Source organism: Gossypium arboreum, chromosome 11 (genome assembly GCF_025698485.1).
Source record: "Gossypium arboreum isolate Shixiya-1 chromosome 11, ASM2569848v2, whole genome shotgun sequence".
Taxonomy (NCBI): domain Eukaryota; kingdom Viridiplantae; phylum Streptophyta; class Magnoliopsida; order Malvales; family Malvaceae; genus Gossypium; species Gossypium arboreum.
Window position 1 is genome coordinate 46,764,462 of NC_069080.1, and position 25,546 is coordinate 46,790,007.

Below are 25,546 nucleotides of genomic sequence, written 5' to 3' on the forward strand. Positions count from 1 at the left end.
TTTTTATAAATTTAATTTTTAAAATTGATCTTATAAATAAATTTAAATTATTTTATTTCAAGTAAAATTCTTAAATAAAAAGGTAACAGTAATAAAAAGAAAATAATATTTTCTCTAAGTAATTTTTTATTATCAAATCTTATAAATACTCAAAACATATAATGATAGTGAAAATAATTAAAATGTATTGAACCTTTAAGTAAAAATAAGTAGTTTATATTAAAAGTTTTAACGCATGTTAAAAATTCAATTCATCGATATTTTGAATTTAAAAGAATCAATGAATTTTTGAATTTGTAAATTTAACTTTAAATTTATAAGTAAATTTATGAAAATATGTAAAAATATATCGAAAATATTTTACTAATATATATAGATACGGTAAAAGTTCTTACAAGTTTATGTTGTCTGATACAAAAACTGATTGTTCCCAATATTTTACCATATATATATATATATATATATTTATACATATATGTAGATTGATATAGATAGATAGATAACTAAAATGAAAAAGAAAAAGGAGAAAAACTTAATTGCCAACAATTATTTATTTATTTATTTATTAATTTATCTCTTCCAACTAATATATGAATGTCGAAAACCTTTTATTCATAAACATGCAATAATTCATTTTCAAAATATTTATGTTAAAGTTCAAATTCAAAATAGATAAAAATATAAATAATATAAATTAAATTTTAAATCAAATCAATTAGATAATTATCTAATTAAATATTCATCTAAATTTTAAATTTTCTAATTATCTAATTAAATATGTAAGATAATATAAACATATAATAATTATTTTTAAATTTATTCGAAAATAATAGACAAATTATGTAATTTAAAAATGTGATAATTAATTTTAAATTAAAATTAAAATAAAAAATATATAGATAAGTATTTAGCTAATTTAATTTAAATTAAATTAAACGGATAAATATTTAATTAATCAAATATAAAATACATCACCTGACGTAATTTTAATACTTACATATGTTGTTATCTTGGTGACCTTGTTTTTAAAAAGCATCTGGGTCACGGGGACATGTTATTTGTTCCTGATTTTGACAAATCTGATATCCGTGGCACTTTGTTTAACTTATGTCTATAACTAAGGTTTAGTTTGATAATACATTTCAAAAATAATTTAGGGAAAAATATTTTTGAACAAAGGTATTTATAAATAAATTAATTTTTCAAAAACTAAAAATATTTTTTTGGAAAAACATTTTTAAATTAGGCCTAAGTAGAATAGGTTTCTTCTGTCATTTTACGCCCCTTTTCAATGATTTTCTTTCTTTCTAAATTATGTGTTCAAATAAAAGCACTATAACTATTAATAAACAAGCAAAACTTTATGCACCTATAAAATATAGCTCAAACTTGGGCTTTTCTAATAACATTTTACTTTCAATAATACTACCTGTAGACTAAAAATTATCATAAATTCCATTTACAACATTTGCATAAGTTTTAATGTATGGTCAAACAACAATAGTTAAAGGGAGTCTACAAAATTAAGAATGGTAAATAGCTGTGAATACTAAAAGAGTCAAAAGAGTTGTTGTTTTGTGATTAGAAGACTTTCTTGTATAAAGGCCATTATGGTTGGTGCACGTTACTAAAAGGCCATTAAGATTCCCCGTCTATATCTTTGTAAAGATACCCCAGACACTTTGCAACCCAAAAGAAAAACAAACAAACAAATTTCTCCAATTTGGTTTCAAAACGTCTAACATTGTGAAGCTCATTGGATTTTTTTTCCTTCTATGGTGAATCTGGTAACCCCTTCCACTTCCTCTTCTCATTTCTGGTGTTCTATTGAAAGTTCTCAAAGCATAAAGGGTATCATAAATCATCTGAAACTCTAAAGCGTTTTATGGTTTTGTTTTGTATTTTTCGATTTTACAGCTCTTCAATCCATCAAGAATATTGGATGGAGAAGGTGGCACACAGGAGCCATTTGGGACAGCTTTTTCTATGGCTTCTAATGATAGTTGAACTGTCACTCTTTTACTCTGCATGTTCTGCTGAAATCCCAGTCAGGTTCTTGCTTTGCTCTTCCTCATTCTCCCATATTTTTTTTATCCTGTTCTAATCTGCATGTTTCCCCTTCTCTGCTTATGGTACTAGAGAGTGGAGACCCAAAAGAGTGAGAGCAAGAGAAAAAGAGAGAGAGATTGCATTACTTTCTGACAGTCGATGAGTCCGAATACCCTGTTGCATTTTTTGTCATTATTCCTTAAGCAATCTAATTCCTTGACTTTATATTCTTTGTTTCTAGTTCACTGTTTCCTTGTTCACCTCTTTCCATTTTCTCTCTCTACATATCACGAGTTGTTTAGGCCAATCGGTTTGGGACACCATGGCCTTTTTTCACACATAAACTCAAACACAGGGGAGTAGGGGTTGGTTGAATTATGACCCGTGACCGCAACTACTCACAAGAGTTGGTGATTGGTATCCTAGAAATTTCACATATTCTCGATCGAAAAATTGAAAACTTTTTAATTCAATCCTAAAGTATAAATAATCATCCAAAAAATGAAATTCCACATTTTCTCTGCTGCAATGCTTTTATTTGTTTTACATCAACATGTGACTGCATGGTTTTTCTTGTTATTTTTTTGTCTTTGGTATCAAAATTTTCAACTAAAGTGAATACTAGTAAGTTTGTTCATGAAATTACTGGAAGAATGTTGGTATTCTACTTTGGAAATTTCTTGGGGCATAAATTTTTGGGTTTTTTTTTTCTTTTCATGGACAAATTAAACATCTGTACTAACTATAAGTCATGTCACAAAAACTAAATACATACTACTCTTGGATGTTTGATTTGCAGAAAAATCCTGAACCTTGGAGATTGTAACCCTCATGTCCGGTTGCAAATAAGTCATCACAACGTAAGAAAGTATAAAAATTTGCTTTCACTTTGTTTTAGGTGCAAAGAACATTGATGTATGGTTCTATTAATTCTTTTATTTCTTCATATCAAAATATTATTAACTATCTAATGGACTTTTTTTTTTTTTTTTTGATTGTTTGTTTTTCAGGTGGTTATTGATAATGGACTTATTGAAGTCACTATTGAGAACCCATCTGGTCATGTGACAGGAATAAAATATATGGGGATGGATAATGTGCTTGAATGTGGAAACCCAAACTCTAATAGAGGGTATGCCCCTTTTTAACTATAACGAATGCAAAAGTGCTGTTTTATGTTTTTCAAATTTGCAGTATTTGGAAAAACTATTTTCTCCATTGCTTAGATTTATATATTCCAGGTACTGGGACTTTGTCTGGGATAACAGCACCTTTGACAAGTGAGTTTTCCACCATTTCTACATAAATGATTTCCTGAATACCTGTCACTTCTTTAGTTAACACTGGTTGTTTACATGTTACTTCCCAGAATGGAAACAAAACATGTGAAGGTCATAGCACATACTGATGAGCTAGTGGAGATTTCCTTTACCAAAAATTGGGATTTCAGAACAGATCATCGCAAGACAGTTCCCTTAAACATTGACAAAAGGTATGGAATTGTTATAAACAAATCTCAATATTTTGCACAAGTTTGATTATACGGCTTAAAAAAAAACAAATTGTGATGGCCCTTATGCTTCATTTTTAACATTCTCCCAGGTTCATAGTCCGACGAGGCGTTCCAGGGGTATACATGTATGGTATTTTCGAGCGCCAGGAGGATTTTCCGGATGCACAGATGTATCAATTAAGAATTGTTTTCAAGCTCAAGGAAGACAAGTAAAAAAACCAAAGATCAACCCTTGATCACTATATAAGATCCAATTGATGCCAATATTTCATGTGACATTTTTGAATCAGGTTTAGGTTCATGGCGATATCGGACACCAGACAAGGGGTTATGCCTAGGGGAGAAGATCGAGATAATACTCGCAGTCAGACTCTTGCCTTCAAGGAAGCTGTTCTAATGACCAATCCATCCAATCCACAATTTAGAGGAGAGGTATTTTCTTCTACATTTTACTTTTTGAGGTAAAGTAGGATTCTTTAGGAATGGCCTTGGAAAAACGTGGCTTCTCTTTGTCTGTATCTCTGTTTTGTCCGAGTATACTAAATTAACAGCAATTCCCGTGACAATTGTGGGGGTGCATGCAGGTTGATGACAAGTACCAATATTCATGTGAAAACAAAGATAACAGGCTTCACGGGTGGATATCCGATGACGATGCGGTGGGTTTCTGGATAATCACCCCTAGCAATGAATTCCGAACTGGTGGTCCACACAAGCAGGACCTCACTTCTCATGTTGGTCCCATAGCTCTCTCTGTAAGTCTATTTTACAGGCCAACACAAAACATATATGCAATAATATACAACCTTTCATCTGGCTTGAAATGTTTGTCTAAATAGTTGATTGTTTACATGAGCTAGATGTTTGTTAGTACACATTATACCGGGATCGACATAGATGTAACATATAAGAAAGGAGAGGCTTGGAGAAAAGCTTTTGGTCCAGTTCTTATCTATCTTAATTCTGCTTCTTCGGATGATGATTGCCGCAAAACACTCTGGAATGACGCTAAAAGACAGGTTGGTTAACTGCTAGCTAGTACGGCTAATAATGTAATTACATTTTAACACTCATTTAACACTTTGTGTGAACCATTAGTTGAGTGAAGAAATCGAAAGCTGGCCATACAATTTCACCCGATCAGAAGATCTTCCTCACGCTGGAGATCGAGGAGAAGTTTGCGGTCAATTACTAGTACGAGACAGGTATTTGTTTAACCTACATTCGTTGGTCCTTTCTCTTCAAGCTTATCTTAATTTTTACATTGTCTGGGTTCAGATGCGTGGATGAGGAATTAATGCAGGCGCAATCTGCCTTTGTGGGGTTGGCAGTGCCTGGAAATGTAGGATCATGGCAAACGGAAGGAAAGGTTAATATTACTGTTTAACAAAGTTGTATCTGACATAAATAATTCAAGGTTAACGAACTGAGGCTGGTTTTTGCTATCATCTTTTCTGTTTCCAGGGCTATCAATTTTGGACCGAAACAGACTACACTGGCCGTTTCAATATTAAAAATGTCCGGCCAGGGGAGTATAATTTGTACGCGTGGGTCCATGGTTTCATTGGAGACTACAAATTGGATCTCAACATCACCATACAACCAGGTAAAATTAATCTCCAAATAAATCTACTTCTTGGGCCTTTAAGAAATAAGATGTTTTGTCGGCTTAAACTATTGGGCTTCCTCTCTGGCCCCTCAAACTAGCTCTTGTTGGATTTTCATGGACAAGTCTATGCTGATTATCCTCTATACTAATGAAATTTTTATTTATTTTTATTTTTAATTTGTATAAATAAATTTATTTTAAATTTTAAATCGTAAATACTAAATCCTAAAATATTTCATCCAAATCCAAATGCAAAACACTAAAACCCTAAACTATAACCTTTAAATTCTAAATGTTAAACTTTAAATATTAAATTTTAAAATATAAATCCTAGCTTTATACCTTACAAGGAAAAAAAATATCAATGTCTTAAAACGGTCTGTGCGTTCGGAAGGAAAATGATTAACAGTCATGTTACCTTCTTTTCCTTTCATAATAAACCAGTTTTCTGAAGTAAAATGGTAAAATCACAGTACATGAATTTACGGACAATTGTGAGTGATTGATTTTTTTTTAAATTTAGGATTTAAATTTAAGGATTTAGAATTTTATGATATAAAATTTTAGAATCTTAGATTTTAGCATTTAGGGTTTAAAATTTTATAAAAATATTAAATTAATTTCCTAAACAACTTAAGTCTATAATAATAATAATCTAATGGCTCAGAGTTCCCTGTTATGTCCTTGAGCAAAGTGGTTCCCTTTTCTGAATGCATGCATATGCAGGAAACAAGGTCAACCTGGGTACCCTCATATATGATCCTCCAAGAAACGGCCATACATTGTGGGAAATCGGGATTCCTGACCGGACGGCTGCTGAGTTCTTCATACCGGAACCCGACCCAACATTTGTAAACCCATTGTGCCTCGATGCCGCCGATAAGTAAGCTCTGTTTTAACTCGATGGTAGCATCTTTCAGCCCAAATATCTCGACACAGATTTCACCAACTTATCACGCTTTACAACGAACAGATTCAGACAGTACGGATTGTGGGATCGCTACTCAGATATTTATCGTCACGGTGATGTCGTCTACACTGTGGGCGTCAGCGATTATTCTCGGGATTGGTTCTTTGCTCATGTTCTCAGGTGCCAATTTCAACACGCTAACTCCCTGAACATCATCCTATATTTTTCAGGGTGTTTGATTTTTTATTTTTTTATTTTTATGTTTTGAATTACAGAAATACAGGGAATATTACCGACTTGTCAACAACCACATGGCAGATTAAATACAATCTCCAAGATGTTAACGAGAAAGGAAACTACACTCTCCAACTAGCCTTGGCAGCAGCTTCGTATGCTGAATTACAGGTATAAGATAAATCTTATCTCACTTCTTCAGCCATCATATATCAGGTTTAGTGTTTAACTGCGTATCTGATGAACCCTTTGCCAATGCATTCATAGATTCGGTTCAACAATCTAGATGCTATTCAACCTTGTTTTACGACAACAAGAATTGGTTACGATAATGCCGTAGCAAGGCATGGAATCCATGGCTTGTACAGATTGTATAGTATTAATATACCTGGTAATAGATTTATAAGAGGGAACAACACGATCTTTCTAACTCAGTCAAGAAGCCATGCCTTATTCGACGCAGTTATGTACGATTATATTCGATTAGAAGGTCCTGCAGTTTAATAGATTAGCTAGTCATGTACAAATTTAGGAAGCTGGTTTATACTCTTTCTCATTGTAATATGGTTATTGGTCATTGCTAGTGAAATTCGAGCATGCAAGGTAGTCAAATGAGAAAGAAAAATATTTGTTTTGATTTACTCGATAGACCACCCTTCTTTTTGTTTGTTTGTTTTGACTAATAAGCTTTCTGTTTTTTTAGACAGGAAGAACCAAAAACGAAAAACTTTTACGACTACTGAATGATTAAGGGGTAAACTACATTAAGATTACACTTTGGTCATTCAATTTGAAAAAGTTAGAATTTAATCATTGAATTATTTGAAAGTTACAAGTTGGTCATTGGCCCGCTAAAGAGCATCAAATTTAGGGATGAGTAAATTTACAATTTGGCCACTCAACTATTAGTAAATTTACAATTTTGTCATTCAATTTTAGCAAGTTACAAATTGCCCATTGAACTATTAGTAAGTTTACAAATTTGCATTTTAGTCACTCATCTTTGCATCATTACTCCCTAAACTGATAATACAAACAATATCTTAAATAAATCAAGCCCATCATTACTCCCTGAACTGATAATACAAATAGTATCTTAAATAAATCAAGCCCCAATCTCAGCAAAGCTATTGTCAACCTCATCCCTCACCTCTAACTCAACCAATTTAACGACCATTCTTAATCCACTCACTATTTCCCCTTCGTCGAAAACCAAACCCAAGAAAATCCACAATCAAGCAATTCACACATCCTTGCCTTGAACAAGTAACCAAATATCACTACAACCACAATCAAAGCAAGAAAAAAAATCTATAACACCCTATACCCGATCTGATTTACCGGACCCGAACATAGGATGACACAATACTTAAATATTAACAAAAATTTATCATCTTTAATGCTTATGATTTGAGATTGCCTACATCACTGTTTTATTCGATTTATGCCTATTTTAAATACATGCATGCTAGCTCTAGACATAGTTGATTGTGTGCTGTGTTCACCAATGCTGCCGATCCCTTGTAACGGCGCCAAAAACTTGTTGTGCGTAAATAACTAATGCAATTGTACAAATGTACACGTTATTCAAGTAATAAAGTGATAAGTAAGTATCGTCTCCGTAGGGATTGGAAATTGGTAAGAGATTGGTTAAGTTATTATAATCCTATTAACTATACTAAATAGCAGGAAATATTGTTAAATTGAATAAGATGGTATAATGAATTAATGTAATTAAATGCTAAAAACAGAGAATTGATATGGCAAATAAAATGTAGTGGCAAATTATAAAGAAAAGCAAGAGTAATTCTGTTGTTGAATGAACAAGGTTGGAATTATTCAGGTGAAATGCTCTTATCAAAATAATTTCATGGAAAAATATTGTTTAATCAACTGCTCAGAGAGTTACTACTGTAACCTGCCTCTTTTGATAGCTAGATCTTAAGCTAAAAATCTAACTTATTGTATGTCTAGAGAAATCTGGATTAATAACTGCAATGAACGTTCTTCTCTGCACAACTCGTAACATCTATGTCTAGAGTGCTACGAATATTCTGTCGAATATTCGCTTGCATCAAACAATTCTAAATCCAGTATATTTAACCTTTTCAGAATTAAAAATACATCTATGAACACAGAACACAATCGGCTATGTCTAGAGCTTGCATGCATATATTTAAAATAGGCATAAATCGAATGAAATATTGATATAGCAATCCCAAATCATGAGCATTAAAGATGATAAACATTCACCTAAATAACTTCAACCCAGAAAAAATTTAGTTCATGGGTATTTAAATCATTCATCAACATTTAAAAAAGTAGAAATCAGGAAAACTAAAGGCAAAATTGCAGGATTTCTTGCCACACTCCAACTTCTCTTTTATCTTTTGATCATACATGATCCAGGATAGATGTCTCTTCCCTTTCTTCACGTTTGTATTCTGCTCTATGTAGCTGCTACCCTCTCTTTCTTTGAAATTCTCCAATGGAGTTTTTCTCTGTGCCGAAAGAGGATTGTTGTCAGTAGTCTCTTTCTCACACAAATTCTCCTCCCTTTTCTTTTCTTCTTCTCTCTCATTCTTTTATTGGTGGATCCGTCTCACATCAACACACTTTTTTCATTCCTCTTTTCATGTTGAATTTTATCGTACACACAACTGGCTTAGAATGACGTAGATAAAGTGCTGAGTCATCTTCCCAGAATTACAATGGAAAATCTGTTAGCAATCAATTTCACCATTTGCGACGACAATATTTCACTTCCTTTATTTTCCCTCTTCATCTTCTTATGCTTCCTACACTTGTGCTCACACAAAACCATACTTTTCATCCCCAAGTGATAAAAATAACAAATAATGACCATTATATCACAATCCAAGGTTTGTTATGCAAAATTCTAAAAATATCTAAAAAATGCAAATGTATTCATTTAATTACAACAAATTAATTCTATTTAGAGGCCTTTAATATAACTCTTTTCAAGAGTTATCACACCTCCAAACCTGAATTGTTGCTTGTCCTCAAGCAAATAATGTTTGAATATGCATGAATGCATGGAATTGCCAAAACAACCAGTCACCAAATGTACGTCCAAATCGTAATAAGCATACTGAGTACCTCTATTCTCAGCAATCTTCTACTGAAACAAAGAAAAATTTCTTATAATTGTTGCAAACCTGTTTAGCAAATACAATGCAAAAAATGGTTCCTAAAGGTAAAATTTTTTAAATATTTAAGCAATTAAAACTATAGTAGATTTCTCTAAATATACTTAGGTTATCTCTCTCCTAAACTCAGTTTTTTTTAGACATTTATTCAATTTTCAACAAAAAATTCCCTAGGGAATTCATAGTCATATGATTATATACTTGACAACCTCAATGGAGCATACACTAGACTGCCACGTATTATATCATGTCATAACTTGAATATAAATTACTCATGAAATAAAAACTTTTAACTAAAAATATGGATGGAGCAAACAACTACGTCCTTAGCAATTTAGCCTCAAGATTCACTAGAGTGTCCCCAGAATATGCATATATATATTTATTTATACAAACACTCATATTTGAACTCATTTTTTTGGTCAACAATGTAATGGAGCAAACAAAATATTGCTGGCCTACTCAACAGATTCAAACATTGGAGTATTCATATTATTTTACCATGACAAGATTAACAAAATTATACTCTATTACTATACTGAAATTAAGTCAAGAAGTCCTAAGTTTATTCAAAGAATGCTACTATAACCTAATTACATTTATATTTCAATTATTCTAATTTTAGAAAGTCATTTTCAACAACTGTCCTATGCTAAATATGCCTAAAAAACTGTCACCTTATTTACTAAGTATACAAAGAAGAGTTATTATCTTCATTGAACATCATTGATAACTATATACTTACATAATCTGATAGTTAAATGGCAATTGAATGTTATGGCAAAAAAACTGTATGAACAATAACAATGCAGTATATATACACAACACACCCTAAACCTAAAGGATGCATTGTCCTCAATGCATGAACATGTCGAAGGAAAATTAATAAAAGCTACATGAATGCATGAAATAGATAAAAACTAAAATGAAGGATCATGAAAATATAAAAATCAAAGCTTGGAGGGGAAAGAAATTACTTCACTTGGGTTGGGTGGATTTCTTTGCAACCTTTTTGTAACGTTGCGGCCTTGCTGTGAAACCAACATCTTCTTGGACTACTTTTCTGGCAGCCTTCTTGAATCTTTTTTGCTGAAGCTAATTAATGGGCACTTCATCTACATCATCAGTATCTAATGTTGTGAGTTCACGTCCTTGTTCAGTCATTGGTGCCTTGGATTATGGTGGTTTGACAGTGGTGGTTGGTGTAAAAGTGTTCTGTTGGTCATCATACTCCTTTTCAGAGTCAAGGTGTGCAAATTTTGTTGGTCATTCATCTCTCGCGGGATCTTTACTATGTTTGTGTGCAGTGACAGGTTTGTCATCTTCATCATCATCACCAGATAAAAGTTCTTTAGGAAACATAGGAAATATAGGCATTTCCTTAGTGAAGTTGTTCTGAAGAGCTTTCTTAAGTGCAATATCACATTTTTTCACATATTCCCAATATAAAGTCGTTTTGGCTTTTGTTGTGGTAAAATTAGTAGAGATCCGATTTTGCTGCTTTGCCACCATACCTAACTGATGTTGGAGTTGCTCAAGAGTATTTATTACTTGTTATTCCAGCATATTGGGGAAAGTGTATGGGGATTTAGATAGGGTTGATGATGTCTATGCAAGACTAGATGGTTGTGGCATATCATTGCCCAAAAAACGCAGGACAATTGATTTCGTTATGACGTTTTTGTTGCTTATGGTCACACACACTATTGTAGACAGGGACATTTGCACACTGAAAGGGCTGTGAGAAGAGACGGGAAATGTAAATTGCTGGCATTCTTTTACGTGCAGCAATGAACTTCTTGGAAAATTATTCTTCCAACATTGATTTTTCTACCAAACATAATCGAATGTAGTAATAACATCATTTCTTTAGAAATAGTAGAATTGTGAGTGAAGGGTGTAACACCCCTAACCCATATCTGTCGCAGGAATAGGGTTACAGAGCATTACCAGAGTTTTACAAAACAAATACAATTATTTCATATCATTTACTATTCATATCCAAAACCAAACATATTCAATCATATAGTCCCTTATATGGACCCTCGAAGCCCAATTTATGCTTTAGAAACAAGTCAGGACTAAATCTAAAACTCAGAGAATTTTTTGCAAAACTTCAAACTTTTTCCTAAGTGCAATAGACACACGCCCGTGTGGCCAGGCCGTGTGGTTCACGACCAAGTGACATGCCCGTGTCTCAGGCCGTGTGGGTATTCGATGTGAGGCACACGGTCATGTCCCAGCCCGTGTCTATACCCGTATAACTCTTTGACTTGGGTCACACGGCCAACCACACGCTCGTGTGCTAAGTCGTGTGGGTAATTTAATTTAAAAAAATTGGTGCAAGGTTCACACGGCCAAGGCACACGCCCATGTGCTAGGCTTGTGTCGCACACGACTGAGATACACGCCCGTGTCTCTGCCTGTGTGAACAATTCTGAACATTTTGTTTCTTAAATTTTAAGATGCAGAAGTATGCAGGGGATACACAGCCAAACCATACGCCCGTGCACATGGCCATGTGTCACACACGATTGAGACACACGCCTATGTGGACGAAAATAGGCCATTTTTCTCACCCAATTTGTCTTCCACCTACGTAAACATTTAAGCACATTCACCAACCAATTCAAGACATTTAAACCAGGCCAAATACAAGTCTTATGCATGACATGTCAACACATATGTTTATGTATTCAAACTTACCTATTTGTGTAAACATTCAAGTTTACCAAAATTTAATTCAACCATACCAAGCGCACATATATTAAACATGTTATAACTTCATTCATATACATCAAGCATGATATCACTAGCCATTCCAATGACTAGTTACAACTAACCGTTTACATGCCATCATTGGCCAATTTAGCCTATACATTGTATTATATCAAAATAAGTTTGCTATTTATACCAAAATGAGTTAAAGAATAGTGTGATGATGCTTCGACCGATTTCCAACCTTTATGTTTCCGAGCACTATAAAATAAAGAAAAGAAAACAAAGTAAGCATTTAATGCTTAGTAAGTTCGTATAACAGAATTTAACTTACCATTCATATTCATTTAAAATAACATAGATTGTACATCCAATTCAATGCAATCAATAACCTAAACACACAAACATCTTCACCAAACATGTTAGTTACATAATTTATATTAATATCAAGTAATATAGATCAGCTCATCAATGTCTCATTTCCACATACATGTGTTTATCATTTCAAGTTTCCAAGGAACATGTACATATCATATTTTTGCATAACAAGTATTCTCATAGTATTTCATCTTGAATTCATATTATCCTTTACTAGGACATTACCTGTTGAATCATTTAAAATGTCGATGGATTCATGGGCAGTACACACAAAGTGTACAATACGGTAAAATTCATCAATTCATATTCAGGAGTGCTTATAAAATGACATAAACGGGAAGCTTATCCGGGCTAAAACGGGAAGCTCATAAGAGAAATATTCAAGACGCTCAAGCGAGACAATAACTGGTAGCTCCGAAGAGCTATCTATCAGAAAGCTCAGGATAGCCATATATCGGGAAGTTCAAGCGAGCCTTATCAAGAAGCTTCGGAGAGCCAATTAATAGGAAGCTCATGAAGAACCTTATAAGTAGAGGATTATTTCTAAAGGTATTATACGTTCAGTTTAGTGATTTGTTGTTGTAGTTACGTTCTAACGAGATAGGTGGAAAGGAACAAAGGAAAGAACCAGGAATATAAAAGTATTGGATTTCTATTTACAACTGTAAACCATTTATAAATGTAGCTTTGACAATGTGTGACACGTGATAGGTTCCAATAAAAGCTTGGGTTCTATATATAGGTATTTAAGTTTAAAAAGAGGGAGTTTTCTTCTTCCTTCTTTAAGAAGTATTTTTGCCTAGATTTAAATGAACCCAAACTCTTTCCTTCTCTCTCTTGAGCTAAAGTTGTATATTTGGATCTTTACTAGTGATTATACCATATCAAAGTAAAATTTATGACTCTACATATTGTGTTGTGAAGAGTAAATCTGTTAGACATCAGTAAGATAAAGGATAAAAAGACCCTGCTTAGGGATTTCTAGTGTTAAAAATGATGGAAAAAAAGGGTATATGGATAAATCTTGATAAGTTTCTTTGTTCTATAATAGTAGTTACTGCTGATTGCATGATGGAAGTCTATATCTGGAGTTTTGAACTGCAGTAGGCGAGAATTAAGTGAGTCCGTAGGTTGACTCTTGTTTGTATGAATATAGTACTTGTAGATCTGTAAGGAAGTGCTAAAAGATGATGCTGTGATCATTGAGGTTACAATATGTTATGCATGTGACCCTATGTGTGATTATTGAAGTATGTTTATGACTGTGCTAATGTTTGTTGAGAATGATATGCATACTTGGTATAGATCTGTGAAGTTCAAGTAAGTCGGTATAAAGTATGGTTGCATCTGTATGTCTGGATTATGTATATGAGTCTTAGCTGTATGCTATTCAAAATGTTATAATGAGAATGATTTTGAGCATGATAAGTCTGTGTCTATCTCTACGGAGTCATCTAAAAGGGTCCATTGAGACTACAAACACAATCTTTGATATGAATCTCTAAAAGAAAGTCCATGACCATGACGTTATATTGTGTAAGACCCTAGATGGGCTTTGAAATCATATGAAAAATAACTAAAGGAAAATGATTACTCGAAAGGAGTTCTTTACATGACCCAAGACGATAAGGGGCAAACCTCACGAAATGTGAGTCTAAGCGAATCCCTATTGTGAACACGCCCAAAAAAGGAAACCTTTGTGGTGATCTATGAAAATGAATCCTTTGCGGTGATTTATGAAAATGAAGACGTTGTAGCGATCTAAGAAAAGGAAACCTTTGTGGCAATCTATGAAAGGAATCCTTTTGTGGCGTACTCTAAAGAATGACCGTTATGGCAACCATCTGAAGGAAATTCCTATGTGGTGGACCTTGAAAAAAGGAAATGGTATTCACAGTGAACTCTGAAGGAACGATAATTGTAATAAACTTAGAAGGAAAACTCCCTGTGGCGTATCATGTTACACATTGGATGAAATATTCTAATGAGCTTCTTTTATAGCGAGTTTCGTATGAAATGTTATAGTGTATTCTGTATGGTCTTAAGATAAGAACTGAGAAACTAGAATGTGCCAGAGCATATGGTGAGTTCAAATTATGGGTTAAGTAAAATTAAAAAACAAACTTGAGTAAAGGCTACGTTTGATCTTTTCATGAAGGACATCTATCAATGAACAGTAAGAAGAATAGGTAGTTAAATAAATATAAGGTAAAGAAAGTGAATTCAAACTTTGTCTTGCAAAGAGACTTGAGTAAGGGAATCATGATTAAGATTAGTATGGAAGGAAGAAGTTTTAAATGGATGAAGCCGCTGATGAAACAATGTTAAGGGAATTGACCATGATATAGTAGATTGAAGGAAAGATTATATTTTGTTAATGGTAAATTGTTCCTAGTGACAAGCAACTGAAGATTTTAAGAAAATGAGCTGATGATGATGGAGTCTATCTACCCATTTATGAAAATCAACGACTAAGGTGTAAATGATTATTTCTTACTAAGTTCTCATGAACTTATATGGGTTTTGTTTTCCATTTCAGGTTGAATATGAGGCTGTGCTTGGGGGAACGATGCCAGGAGCACCATATTTGATTATTATGTATATATAACAAGCTTTGATGGCGTGATCGAGTTTGTTTTACACATAGAAACCCTTGAATTGGGATAACTACATTAGACCAGGATATTATTTGAAATTCCCTATGTATTATAATAAAAATTCTTCAATGTTTATACTTATGTATTGTATTATAAAGTCTTATAATTAAGTAGTTCAAATCAATTGTATTTGTGTAAGTAGAGTTAAGTTACATATGTATTAGAGTGGTAAGACCTAAGATTCGGATTCGATTCATTATATCGGGTTTTGGGTGTTACAAAAAAGGCTCGATTTGGTCTGCCACAAAGGCACCACAAAAGCTGTCATGTTTGGCGATATGGATTTGGATAAACTCAACATCGCCTAAAGTTTTCCCATCATCACCCCCGGGACACGCAGAAACCTTAGTAGACAAATGTGGCTTATTCACCATTTCCAGAAAATACCATGGCTATGTTCTTTCCACATATTTGCCACACTGGCCTTTTCTCGTTTTTACTATCCTAATGGACCTTTGTTTACGGTCCCAATGAACTACATTTTTTCCATATCAGCCTTCATATTTAATTTACCGATGAACGTCATCAAAGCACCAACGCAAGGTCTATTATCATATCACATATTTTCTCGACACTCTACCCAAACCCCCCATGCTTTGTTATGTATCAGTCAATTAACATAATGGACACATTTACATAGATTTCACTCATATCCATAACATAATCACACTTCTTAATACATAATTTCCCTTGCATGCTTATCACATTTTGTCATATTCATGTAGGACAACGTACATTTCAGTACATACATACAAATGATTCACAGAAAACACAGACACACACACACAAACATATAGAAACTCCTCAAGAAGATATGCACAACTACATGGACATTAGCCATACAAAGCATCATCATAAAATAACGAGCAAGAGTTGGGTCTAGAGACTCACAAAAGACCCACTTTTACCTCGGCCTCAGGCTTTTGTTTCGATTATCCTTCTTAATCCAACAGCAACATCTACTTACAAGATCATGGAATTTTTATTAAAATCCCAGTTATAGATAGTTTACTAACATTTCAACTATATGCGACCCTCATACAGGGTTTTCCTCTAACACCCAACTATTCTTACATTTTTTAACATCCTTACTCTTTAACAATCGTAACATATAGAGCCATAAGACTTACCAAAAGGTTGAATCATCCACTAATTAAACGAAATCTTAGCTCTAGCTTAACGAAGATCAAGAGAACACTTAGGTTAGAAAGAAGGAACAGAATGTCGAGTAGAAAGAAAAACCATTTTGAATGCCCCCTTTCACTATATATACTCTAGATCTCCCTTTTTTGAATTTTGACAAGTGATGATGCTTACTGAAATTGTCCCATGATTTCCTTACAAAATTTGGGAAAAGGTAAAAGAAAATCTAGTGAAGATCTATGTTACTATTTGACTGATCATGGGAAGGGTCAAGTTAATCTAATTGACTCCCAACTAATCTCATTACAAGAACCAACTTGAACAGTGTTCATGCACACCGAGCGTACTATACCTTGGCAGTGACTCATGTATGGCGTGGTCTTAGAGACAATTAAGTCTCCTACAACTTTCTCATACACTTCGTAGGTGCTTCATGCTCAGTTGAAACTCTGGGGCATACTATTTCTTAGGCGCACTATTTCTTCACTTGAACATATCCTGTAATTAAATCTTTAGATACCACAAAAGGGTCAATACTTTAACACTAGTATTTGCAAATACTCTAACTCGCTTGCAAGCCAATAGTGTAGTGGATTATGCTACCATAATGTGCCAAAATAGTTAACATGCATGCCTCACTTGCCTTTTTAGATTAATCATTTTTGGGGTGTGACAACTCTCCCCTCTTGCATGAAAATTTTGTCCTCAATTTTTTTTTACCAACTTGGTAAACCCTATTACCAATGATGCATGGCCAACTTCCTAAATCAGATGTAGTGTACTTTTAACACCCCTAACCCGTAACCGTCGCCAGAATAGGTGAAGAGGCATTACCGGACTCATAACACAGATCAGAACCATCAAAAATCAAATGTCTTTTCATTTCAATCAACATAGATCATTCATATCAACGTAAACTTAAAACGATTGTACGAAGTCTAAAACATGCTTTCGGGATCAATTTGATAACATATGAAAGTTTCAGAACTTATAAAAAATTTCAACTTTTAAAAGGTCACACGCCTGTGTGAACAGACCGTGGTCTTAGACACGCTCGTGTGTTTAAGCCGTGGCAAAATAGGGCATAGCTACTGACTTGTCCACATGGCTACAAGACATGCCCATGTGTCTTGGCCATTGTTGAGTCTGACTTGGGCCACATGGCTGGCCACACACCTGTGTACTTTAGGTGTGATCGGGCTTGACTTACAATTGTAGGGTACCCCAGGAGACACACGATCGTGCAAAATAGCCGTGTGTTGCACACAGCTGAGACACACTCGTGTCTTCGCCCGTGTGGACAAAAATAGGCCATTTAAATAGCCAATTTGCCAACCCAAATTTGGGTCAATCTACAAGCAAAGAAACAAGCATATTTACTCAACCATTTCAGCCAATATCTATACCAAATCATACATAATTCATGCTAAAACATTACTAATCTTTTTCATTCTCAATTCATCACTCAATCATACCAAAACTTAAACTAACATCATACCTAACCAAATGATCGATACATCATTCAAACCTATGCTATGAACTTACCAAACTTGCCATTTTTACCATCTTTATTAACCAACCAAAACATGGCAAATTAAACATTGGCATCACATATTATATACCATTATCAAACTATAAGTTCAAACATAAACTAGCCAAATCACAAGCCTAAATATGTACATCACAAAACATAATCCCACAACTACTAGCCTATACATGGCATACTTCAAAATATACAATTTCAAAATACCAAAATGAGGTTCGATAGTATGGTGACGATCCCCGAGCTTGCAGTAGCTTCGATATCTATAAAATGATGCAAACACAAACAAAGTAAGCTTTCAAAAGCTTAGTAAGCTCGTACCAAAAATCATCAATACATAAGTACTTGCAAATTCTTAAATCATCTATCAAGTCTATACCAACATAATCCTTATGTTCATACCAAATCAATGAGCTTCACATACATAGTATCATCTACCACATAGGTATCATACATACCTGAATATTCCCGTACCTATCCACTTTTATTCTCAGCTTTCGTTTAAATATTTTAAGACTTTCTGTAAATTATTCGTGCTTTGAACATCAGCACACTTAGTGCTGTAACAGTTAGCTAAAGCTAGAACGATTCTGCACACTTAGTGCCATCTCAATTAGCCGAAGCTAAGTCGGTATCGCACACTTAGTGCCTCATATAGTCGAAGCTAGTTTACATTGCACACTTAGTGTGAAATACTATTGATTTATCGTATATATAATAAAAACATCAAAATATACTTAACATCATGTTTCAAGTACGAACTTACCTTGTACTTGAAATTGTTGACTTGATCGTTTATTCTATAATCTTCGACTTCCCTCGGTCTAAATCCGAATTCCTCTTTTCTTAATATTAATCAAGGATTACAAGTGGCGAACCCTAAACAAACTTTTGTGTTTTCTTTTCTTGTATTTTCGGTCAAAGATGAGCATGAAATGGTTTATTTCATGTCTTTATTTTAATTATAATTCATTTATAATTAGTTTACCAATTTGCCCTTGTATCATAACATTAATAAGCCATACATATCAAGGAAATATATGTCCATTAACCATGTAAATGGAATAATAACCACATAAGGACCTCTCAATTTTAAAGCCAAGTCAAATAAGCACTTTTAACATCTAGCACACAACTTTTACATTTTACGCGATTAGGTCCTTTTTTGCAAATTAAGCACACAAACAGTTAAATTTTCACACGAGACTTTCACACATGTCAATTCACTTATAATAGGCATGAAAAATAATATTAAAATATTTTTCTAACTCAGATTTGTGGTCTCGAAACAACTATTCTGACTAGGGTCAAAATCGAACTGTTACAATTCTCCTCCTTTAGGGATTTTTGGCCCTGAAAATCTTACCATTGAACAGATTCGGATATTGCTGTCTCATAGAATCTTCAAGCTCCCATGTGGCCTATTCAGTACCATGTCAATGCCACATCACTTTAACTAATAGAATTTTCTTATTTCCCAGCTCTTTAATCTCGCGAGCGAAAATACATATTGACTTTTCTTCGTAAGTCATATCAGACTGAATCTCTATCTCTAACGGAGGAATCACATGTGAAGGATCGAGTCTGTATCATCGAAGCATTGACACGTGAAAACATTATGAATCTTTTCTAACTCTGGTGGCAATAACAATTTATAAGCTACCGGCCCAATACGCTCAATAATCTCATATGACCCAATGAACCTCGGACTCAATTTGCCTTTTCTACCAAATCGAAGCACTTTTTTCCACAGAGACACTTTCAAAAGTACTTTATCGCTGATCTCAAACTCAATTTCTTTTCTTTTCAAATCCGCATATGATTTCTGACGATCGGAAGCTGCTTTCAAACTATCTCGGATCACTTTCACTTTTTGTTCAATTTCTTTTATCAAATCAACCCGGTGAATCTTATTTTTGCTGGCTTCAGTCCAATACAAAGGTGTATGAAATTTGCGACCATATAAAACTTTGTAGGGTGTCATTTTAATGCTCGACTAAAAACTGTTATTATAAGCAAATTCAATCAAGGGTAGATATTTTGTTCCCATGTACCTTCAAACTTAAGAATGCAACATCTCAACATATACTTGAGTATCTGAATAATTCGTTCAGATTGATCATCCATTTGTGGATGAAAAGCAGTACTAAATTGTAATTTAGTACCGAGAGCATCTTGAAACTTCTTCCAGAATCATGATGTGAATCTCAGATCTCTGTCTGACACTATAGACAATGGCATACCATGCAATCTCACAATATCAGAAATATATAACTCAGCTAATTTATCAAGCGAGTAATCGGATCTAACTGGAATAAAATGAGTTGATTTCGTTAAACGATCAACTACAATCCAAATTACATCTTTCTTTCTCGGAGACAGGGGCAAACCCGAAACAAAGTCCATGGTCACTCGATCCCATTTCCACTCTGGAACCATAATCGGTTGTAACAATCCCGATGGCACCTGATGTTCCGCTTTAACTTGCTGATAGATCAAACATTTAGAAACAAATTTAGAGATATCTCTTTTCATTCTGGACCACCAATAATACTGTTTCAGATCATTATACATTTTCGTACTACCCGGATGCATAGACAAACGACTACTGTGAGCTTCACTCAGAATCATTTGAATTAATTTTGGATTTCTTGAAACACAAATTCAATCTCAAAATCTCAAACAATCATCTTTGTCAACTCTAAATTCTGAACCAGGCTCTGCATTGCACTGAGCTCGTTTAGCTAAAATTTCATTATCAATCATCTGAGCTTTGATAATCTGCTGTAAGAACAAAGGTCTTACTTTTAATTCAACTAAAACTGAACCATCATCTGATAAAACCAAACGAGTATTCATCACACGCAAAGCAGGCAACAATTTTTGACTCAAGGCATCAGCAACAATATTTTCTTTTCTCGGATGATAATCAATCACAAGTTCATAATCTTTTACCAGTTCTAACCATCTTCTCTGTCGCAGATTCAAATCTTTCTAAGTTATCAAATAATTCAAAATCTTATGATCAGAGTATATATGACACTTCTCACTGAACAAGTAATGGCGCCAAATCTTTAAAGCAAACACAATCGCAGCTAATTTAAGATCGTGCGTCGGATAGTTCTTATCGTGTGTCGGATAGTTTTTTTGGTGCGGCTTCAACTGTCTCAAAGCATAAGCAATGACTTTGCCTTCTTGCATCAAAACACATCCCAATCTAATCAATGAAGCATTACTGTAGATCACAAATTCTTTACCCGATTTGGATTGTACCAATACCGGAGCTTTAGTCAACAAAGTATTTAACTGATCAAAGCTGTTCTGACACTTTTCAAACCACTCAAACTTCACATATTTCTGTAGCAGTTTTGTCAATGGAGTCACAGTCATCGAAAAACCTTATAAATCTTCTATAATAACTAGCAAGTTCTAGAAAGCTACGGACTTCAGAGATATTCCTTGGAGGTTTCCAATCCAGAATAAATAAAATTTTTCTCGGATCAACTCGGATACCAGATGCTGATACAATATGGCCTAGAAAACTCACTTCTCTCATCCAGAATTCACATTTACTGAACTTCGCATATAACTGCTTATCTCATAGAATTTGTAGCACTAATATGACAGCCCAAAATTGACCCTAGACGGGATGTGGTTTCGGGACCACAAAATCGAGGCATAAAAATAATTTAAAATTTATTGTGATGCCTATGATATGTGTTAAATTGTGTGTGACATTGTTGATGATTTGATTTAGTGTTATAAAGGTGAATTTCACTAGAAAGGACTTGTGTGAGAAAACTTAGAAATGAGATAGGCAAATGTTGAAGTGGCCTATTGATGCATACTAGGAAATGTTGTCCTTGCATGTCAAATTTCCCAAATTTGACTATAGTGGCCGACCAAGGTGGGTGTTGATGGGCAAAGGAAACATGCTCCCAACATGTTTGGTTAGTGAGTGATGTATGAAGCAATAAAATAATGTGCTAGCATTAAAGAAAATGTTGAAAAAAAAAAAGAAAAAAAAAGTGTGTGGATGCCCCATTGCCGTGACTAACCAAAGAAAGAAAAAAAAAGGGGAATTTGGTTATGCTTTGTTTTTCTTGCCGTGAACCAAAGGAAAGAATTGGAGATCTTTTCATTAAGCAAATTCGGCAACCCTTCTTCTAGTTGGAGGTAAGCTTTGAGATGTTGGCTTTAACTTCTTGAGTTTGTTGAGCTAATTGTCATAATGCATTTTGGTAATGTCATGAAAATCAAACTTTCATGGGGGTTTGAACATCAAGCCGTGTATCAAGAGGTTAGGAGAAGGGATTGTTTCATGTTGTATTGAACAAGTTGAGATCGATATGAGGTTAAAAATTTGTGAAAGTTTAGTTAGGAAATGTTTGGTACATTCGCCATGAGGGTGAGGTTTTCGCTATAGTGATTAATAATGGTGATAGTTGTTGTTCATACTAAATCTAGATGAACAAGGGTAGTTGCTTACATCTTAATAATTATGAGGTTCTTTCTTGAATCTACCTTAAACCCATGAAGCATTCGGCCATGGTTGATAGTGAAGAGGTTGATATATTTTCTTTATGTTAAATGAATAAGTGTGGATGGGTGAAGCTTGAATTAGTTAAATGTTCATATAGGTTGTTTGGATGCTAATGCCGTATATGAGGATGTTGAACTTGATTAAACAATATTCGCTAGCATGATAGGTATGAAATATTAAGTAAATGAAAATGCTAAATTGTGCTTATATATGTATTCGCCAAGGAAGTGTGGTATGAAGCTTCGGTAAGTTTGAGAGATGAATGACCAAATGAGCTATGGGTCATGTATGATTAAATTTTATGCATATGTGTGTGTGGCATTAGTAGCTAATAGCATTCGGCATTGTTTAACTAAAAATTTGAAATGAATGCTTAAAAGTTAAATGGGTCGCCTAAGTGACCGAATGTGTTAAAAACAATATATGGTTGCCGTATGTGTGTGTTTGATTGGGAAGTAAATTTGTTTGATTTAGCTCAAGAGCTCAAAGGATCGAAGTTGGACAAGGGAAAAGAAAAAGTAATTGAATAGCCGTTGAAGACGTGCGACAACGCCCGAGGTAAGTCATTAAGCATATATTTGGTATTGATTTAAATGATCATAATATATATGCAATTGTGTTTAATGAATTGATGTGTAAATGGAAATGTATGTGTATGGAATGATGCCATCGTTGAATGTATAAAGGTGGTAAATTGCATAAAGTATTGGTCTCGGCACTAAGTGTGCGGGTATAAATGGACACGGTGACAAGATTGGCACTAAGTGTGCGGGTTTAAAATTGTACAGCACTAAGTGTGCGAGTTTGATTATACTGACACTAAGTGTGCGAGCTGAAAATATATAGCACTAAGTGTACGAGCTGAAAATTATATAGCACTAAGTGTGCGAGCTGAAAATATATAGCACTAAGTGTGCGGATTCACTATATGCTCTTGCATTACAATTGGCACCGAGTGTGCGACATTATCGAGTTAATCCTGGACAGCGGATCGTAAGTACCTTGAGGTCATGACGAATAGGCAATATGTTCATGCTCGGGGTTGAGCTTGGTAAGCTTTAAATCTATGTGATGATTGCATTTGTATGATTGTGGTGAAAATGAGTTGGTGTGTGAAAATGCCTCAAATATCTTATTGTATAGAATATGAAATGTGGATGTATGGCTTAGTATGAGATTGAACCGAAAGGTCCGAGGAATTATGGTATAGTTTCGATATGGATGGAGTACCTAGCCTCGTTTATCGTTTCATGTTGTGATAATTTTATTAATGGTTGGTTGATGAATGCTTATGACTTACTGAGTTATAAACTCACTCGGTGTTTTCTTGTCACCCATTTTAGGTCTCTTGGACTCGTATTGTCGTGTGCTCGGAACCGTCGTTGAAGTCATCACACCGGCTGGAAACCTTTTGGTATTGTCTTCGTAGTTGAACTAGGAGAACAATTGGCATGTATAGGCTATTATATTTTGTTGAATTGTGGGTTGTAAATTTTAAGCCATGTGAAAATGGCCTATGTGGTCGTCGAGTGGGATGCTAGAACCTATAGCCACGAGTCTTAGAAACTTTAATTTTGATAAGGTGGCCATAAATTGTGTCATGTATGATGGATGATTAGTAAGGCCAAGGAAAGATTCATGAAATTGGCATAGTCTACTGCAGTAACTGTTACTGACAGCAGCAGTGAGATGAGATTGAAAAATCACTAAAAATAGCAGAAGTAGAATTAAATAGTGAATAAATTATGAAATTGAACCTTGATGAATCTATTTTTATATGGACGAAACGAAACGACCATATGATCAGTATACTGAGAGATATTAGAGTTCTTGTGAGACAGGGCCAGAACGGTTTCTGGGTCCCCTGTCGCGACTTTGAAAATTTACTATAAATTATCCAGAAAGAATTAGAAGTCATGCCTTACATGTGCAGATTCCATTTTGAGTCTAGTTTCTTTAGAAAGAAACGGCAACAGTATTAGAGCCCTGTACAGAGAGATATTCAAGTTGTAACACACGAAGGTCAGTGTAGTCGACCCCTGTAACATGGATGAAGTTAACTAATAAACTGTACCAATTGGCCCGACCAAAAATCCTAGAAATAAATCCAGGGATGGATATATGAGTCTAGTTTTAGGGAAAATTTACGGAACTGATTTTCGAGTTCTGGAACTCGAGATATGATTTTTAAGGTGACAGTGACGCAGTTAGCTAGCCTGCCTGGAACTGAAATCAATTATTGTCAAGAGAGAAAAAAAAGGGAAGTAAGCCCGGTAACACCACGTGTTCAAATCCGGTGACGGTCACGGGTTTGGGGTGTTACATTTTATTGGTACCAGAGCTATGGTTTAGTCGGTTCTAGGACTACCATAGAGCGTGTGAGTCTAGCTATACATGCCAATTTGTTAGTGCTTAATAATGTGATGACTTCTGACGGTTGAAATTTTTGTTTTGATTAGCAATGGAGCCGGAATAGAGACCCTTGGCGGATGACGTTGAAAGTGTAGCGGCTGCTCCGCGCAAGGGACACCACCTGTTGAGCTTAGGTCATCCGCGAATAATCAAAATGAAGGGCGAAACAAGCCTTCTTCACCATGATGAATGAGTGGGTCGCATAATATGCCCGAACCAACCCGGCTGTCCAACCATTCCCGAATTTAAATACTCCGCCCAAGAGTCGCAATGCCTCCGATTCATCGATCCCGTGAGGCTAAGCAAACCACCTGTAGACTTGATTAGGAAGCGGGCCGAGGAGTTCAAGGCCATAGTCACGATGATCTTTGAAAGAGCCGAATTCGCTCGATAACACCATTCGAGTGTTAGATGAACTGTCATGCACACCGATGAATGTCTTAAGTGTGCTATATCCTTGTTGCGAGACTCGACTTACTATTGGTGGAGGACTTTAATTTCCATAGTCCCAAATGAACGAGTTACTTGGGATTTCTTTCAATTCAATTTCGAAGAAATACATTAGTCAACGGTTCATAGATCGAAGCGTAAGGAATTCTTGGAACTCAAGCAAGGCCGTATGATCAGATCTCGAATACGAGCATGAGTTCGTAAGACTTAGTCGGTA

The 25,546-nt window shown here is 34.6% G+C and overlaps 1 protein-coding gene across 4 annotated transcripts; it reads left to right on the forward strand.

The window, feature by feature from the left end:
- The first annotated feature begins 1,642 nt into the window (after positions 1–1,642).
- On the forward strand, positions 1,643–24,111 carry LOC108471232 (rhamnogalacturonate lyase B-like). Of its 4 annotated transcripts, none has more exons than XM_053020856.1 (17): positions 1,643–1,787; positions 1,918–2,052; positions 2,849–2,909; positions 3,060–3,181; positions 3,291–3,329; positions 3,419–3,541; positions 3,652–3,771; positions 3,853–3,994; positions 4,147–4,317; positions 4,423–4,581; positions 4,661–4,767; positions 4,841–4,931; positions 5,027–5,168; positions 5,898–6,054; positions 6,145–6,261; positions 6,357–6,486; positions 23,811–24,111. In XM_053020856.1, exons 2-17 carry the CDS (start codon positions 1,943–1,945, stop codon positions 23,898–23,900), a joined length of 1,881 nt encoding a protein of 626 aa, XP_052876816.1. In that variant the 5' UTR covers positions 1,643–1,787; positions 1,918–1,942; the 3' UTR covers positions 23,901–24,111. The 4 variants fall into 4 exon arrangements, with proteins under 4 accessions (XP_052876816.1, XP_017628342.1, XP_017628340.1 ...); XM_017772853.2 differs by lacking the exon at positions 23,811–24,111 and adding an exon at positions 15,121–15,362 and having other exon boundaries at positions 1,644–1,787; XM_017772851.2 differs by lacking the exon at positions 23,811–24,111 and adding an exon at positions 6,583–6,940 and having other exon boundaries at positions 1,644–1,787.
- The last annotated feature ends 1,435 nt before the right edge of the window (positions 24,112–25,546 follow it).

What these genes read in the sequence shown, in the direction of transcription:
- LOC108471232 (XM_017772851.2), top strand. Translation starts at nt 1,943, where the DNA reads ATGGAGAAGGTGGCACACAGGAGCCATTTGGGACAGCTTTTTCTATGG. An exon ending in AACCCAAACTCTAATAGAGG is followed by an intron (nt 3,182 to 3,290) that starts GTATGCCCCTTT and finishes TATATATTCCAG; the next exon opens with GTACTGGGACTTTGTCTGGG. An exon ending in TTCAAGCTCAAGGAAGACAA is followed by an intron (nt 3,772 to 3,852) that starts GTAAAAAAACCA and finishes TTTTTGAATCAG; the next exon opens with GTTTAGGTTCATGGCGATAT.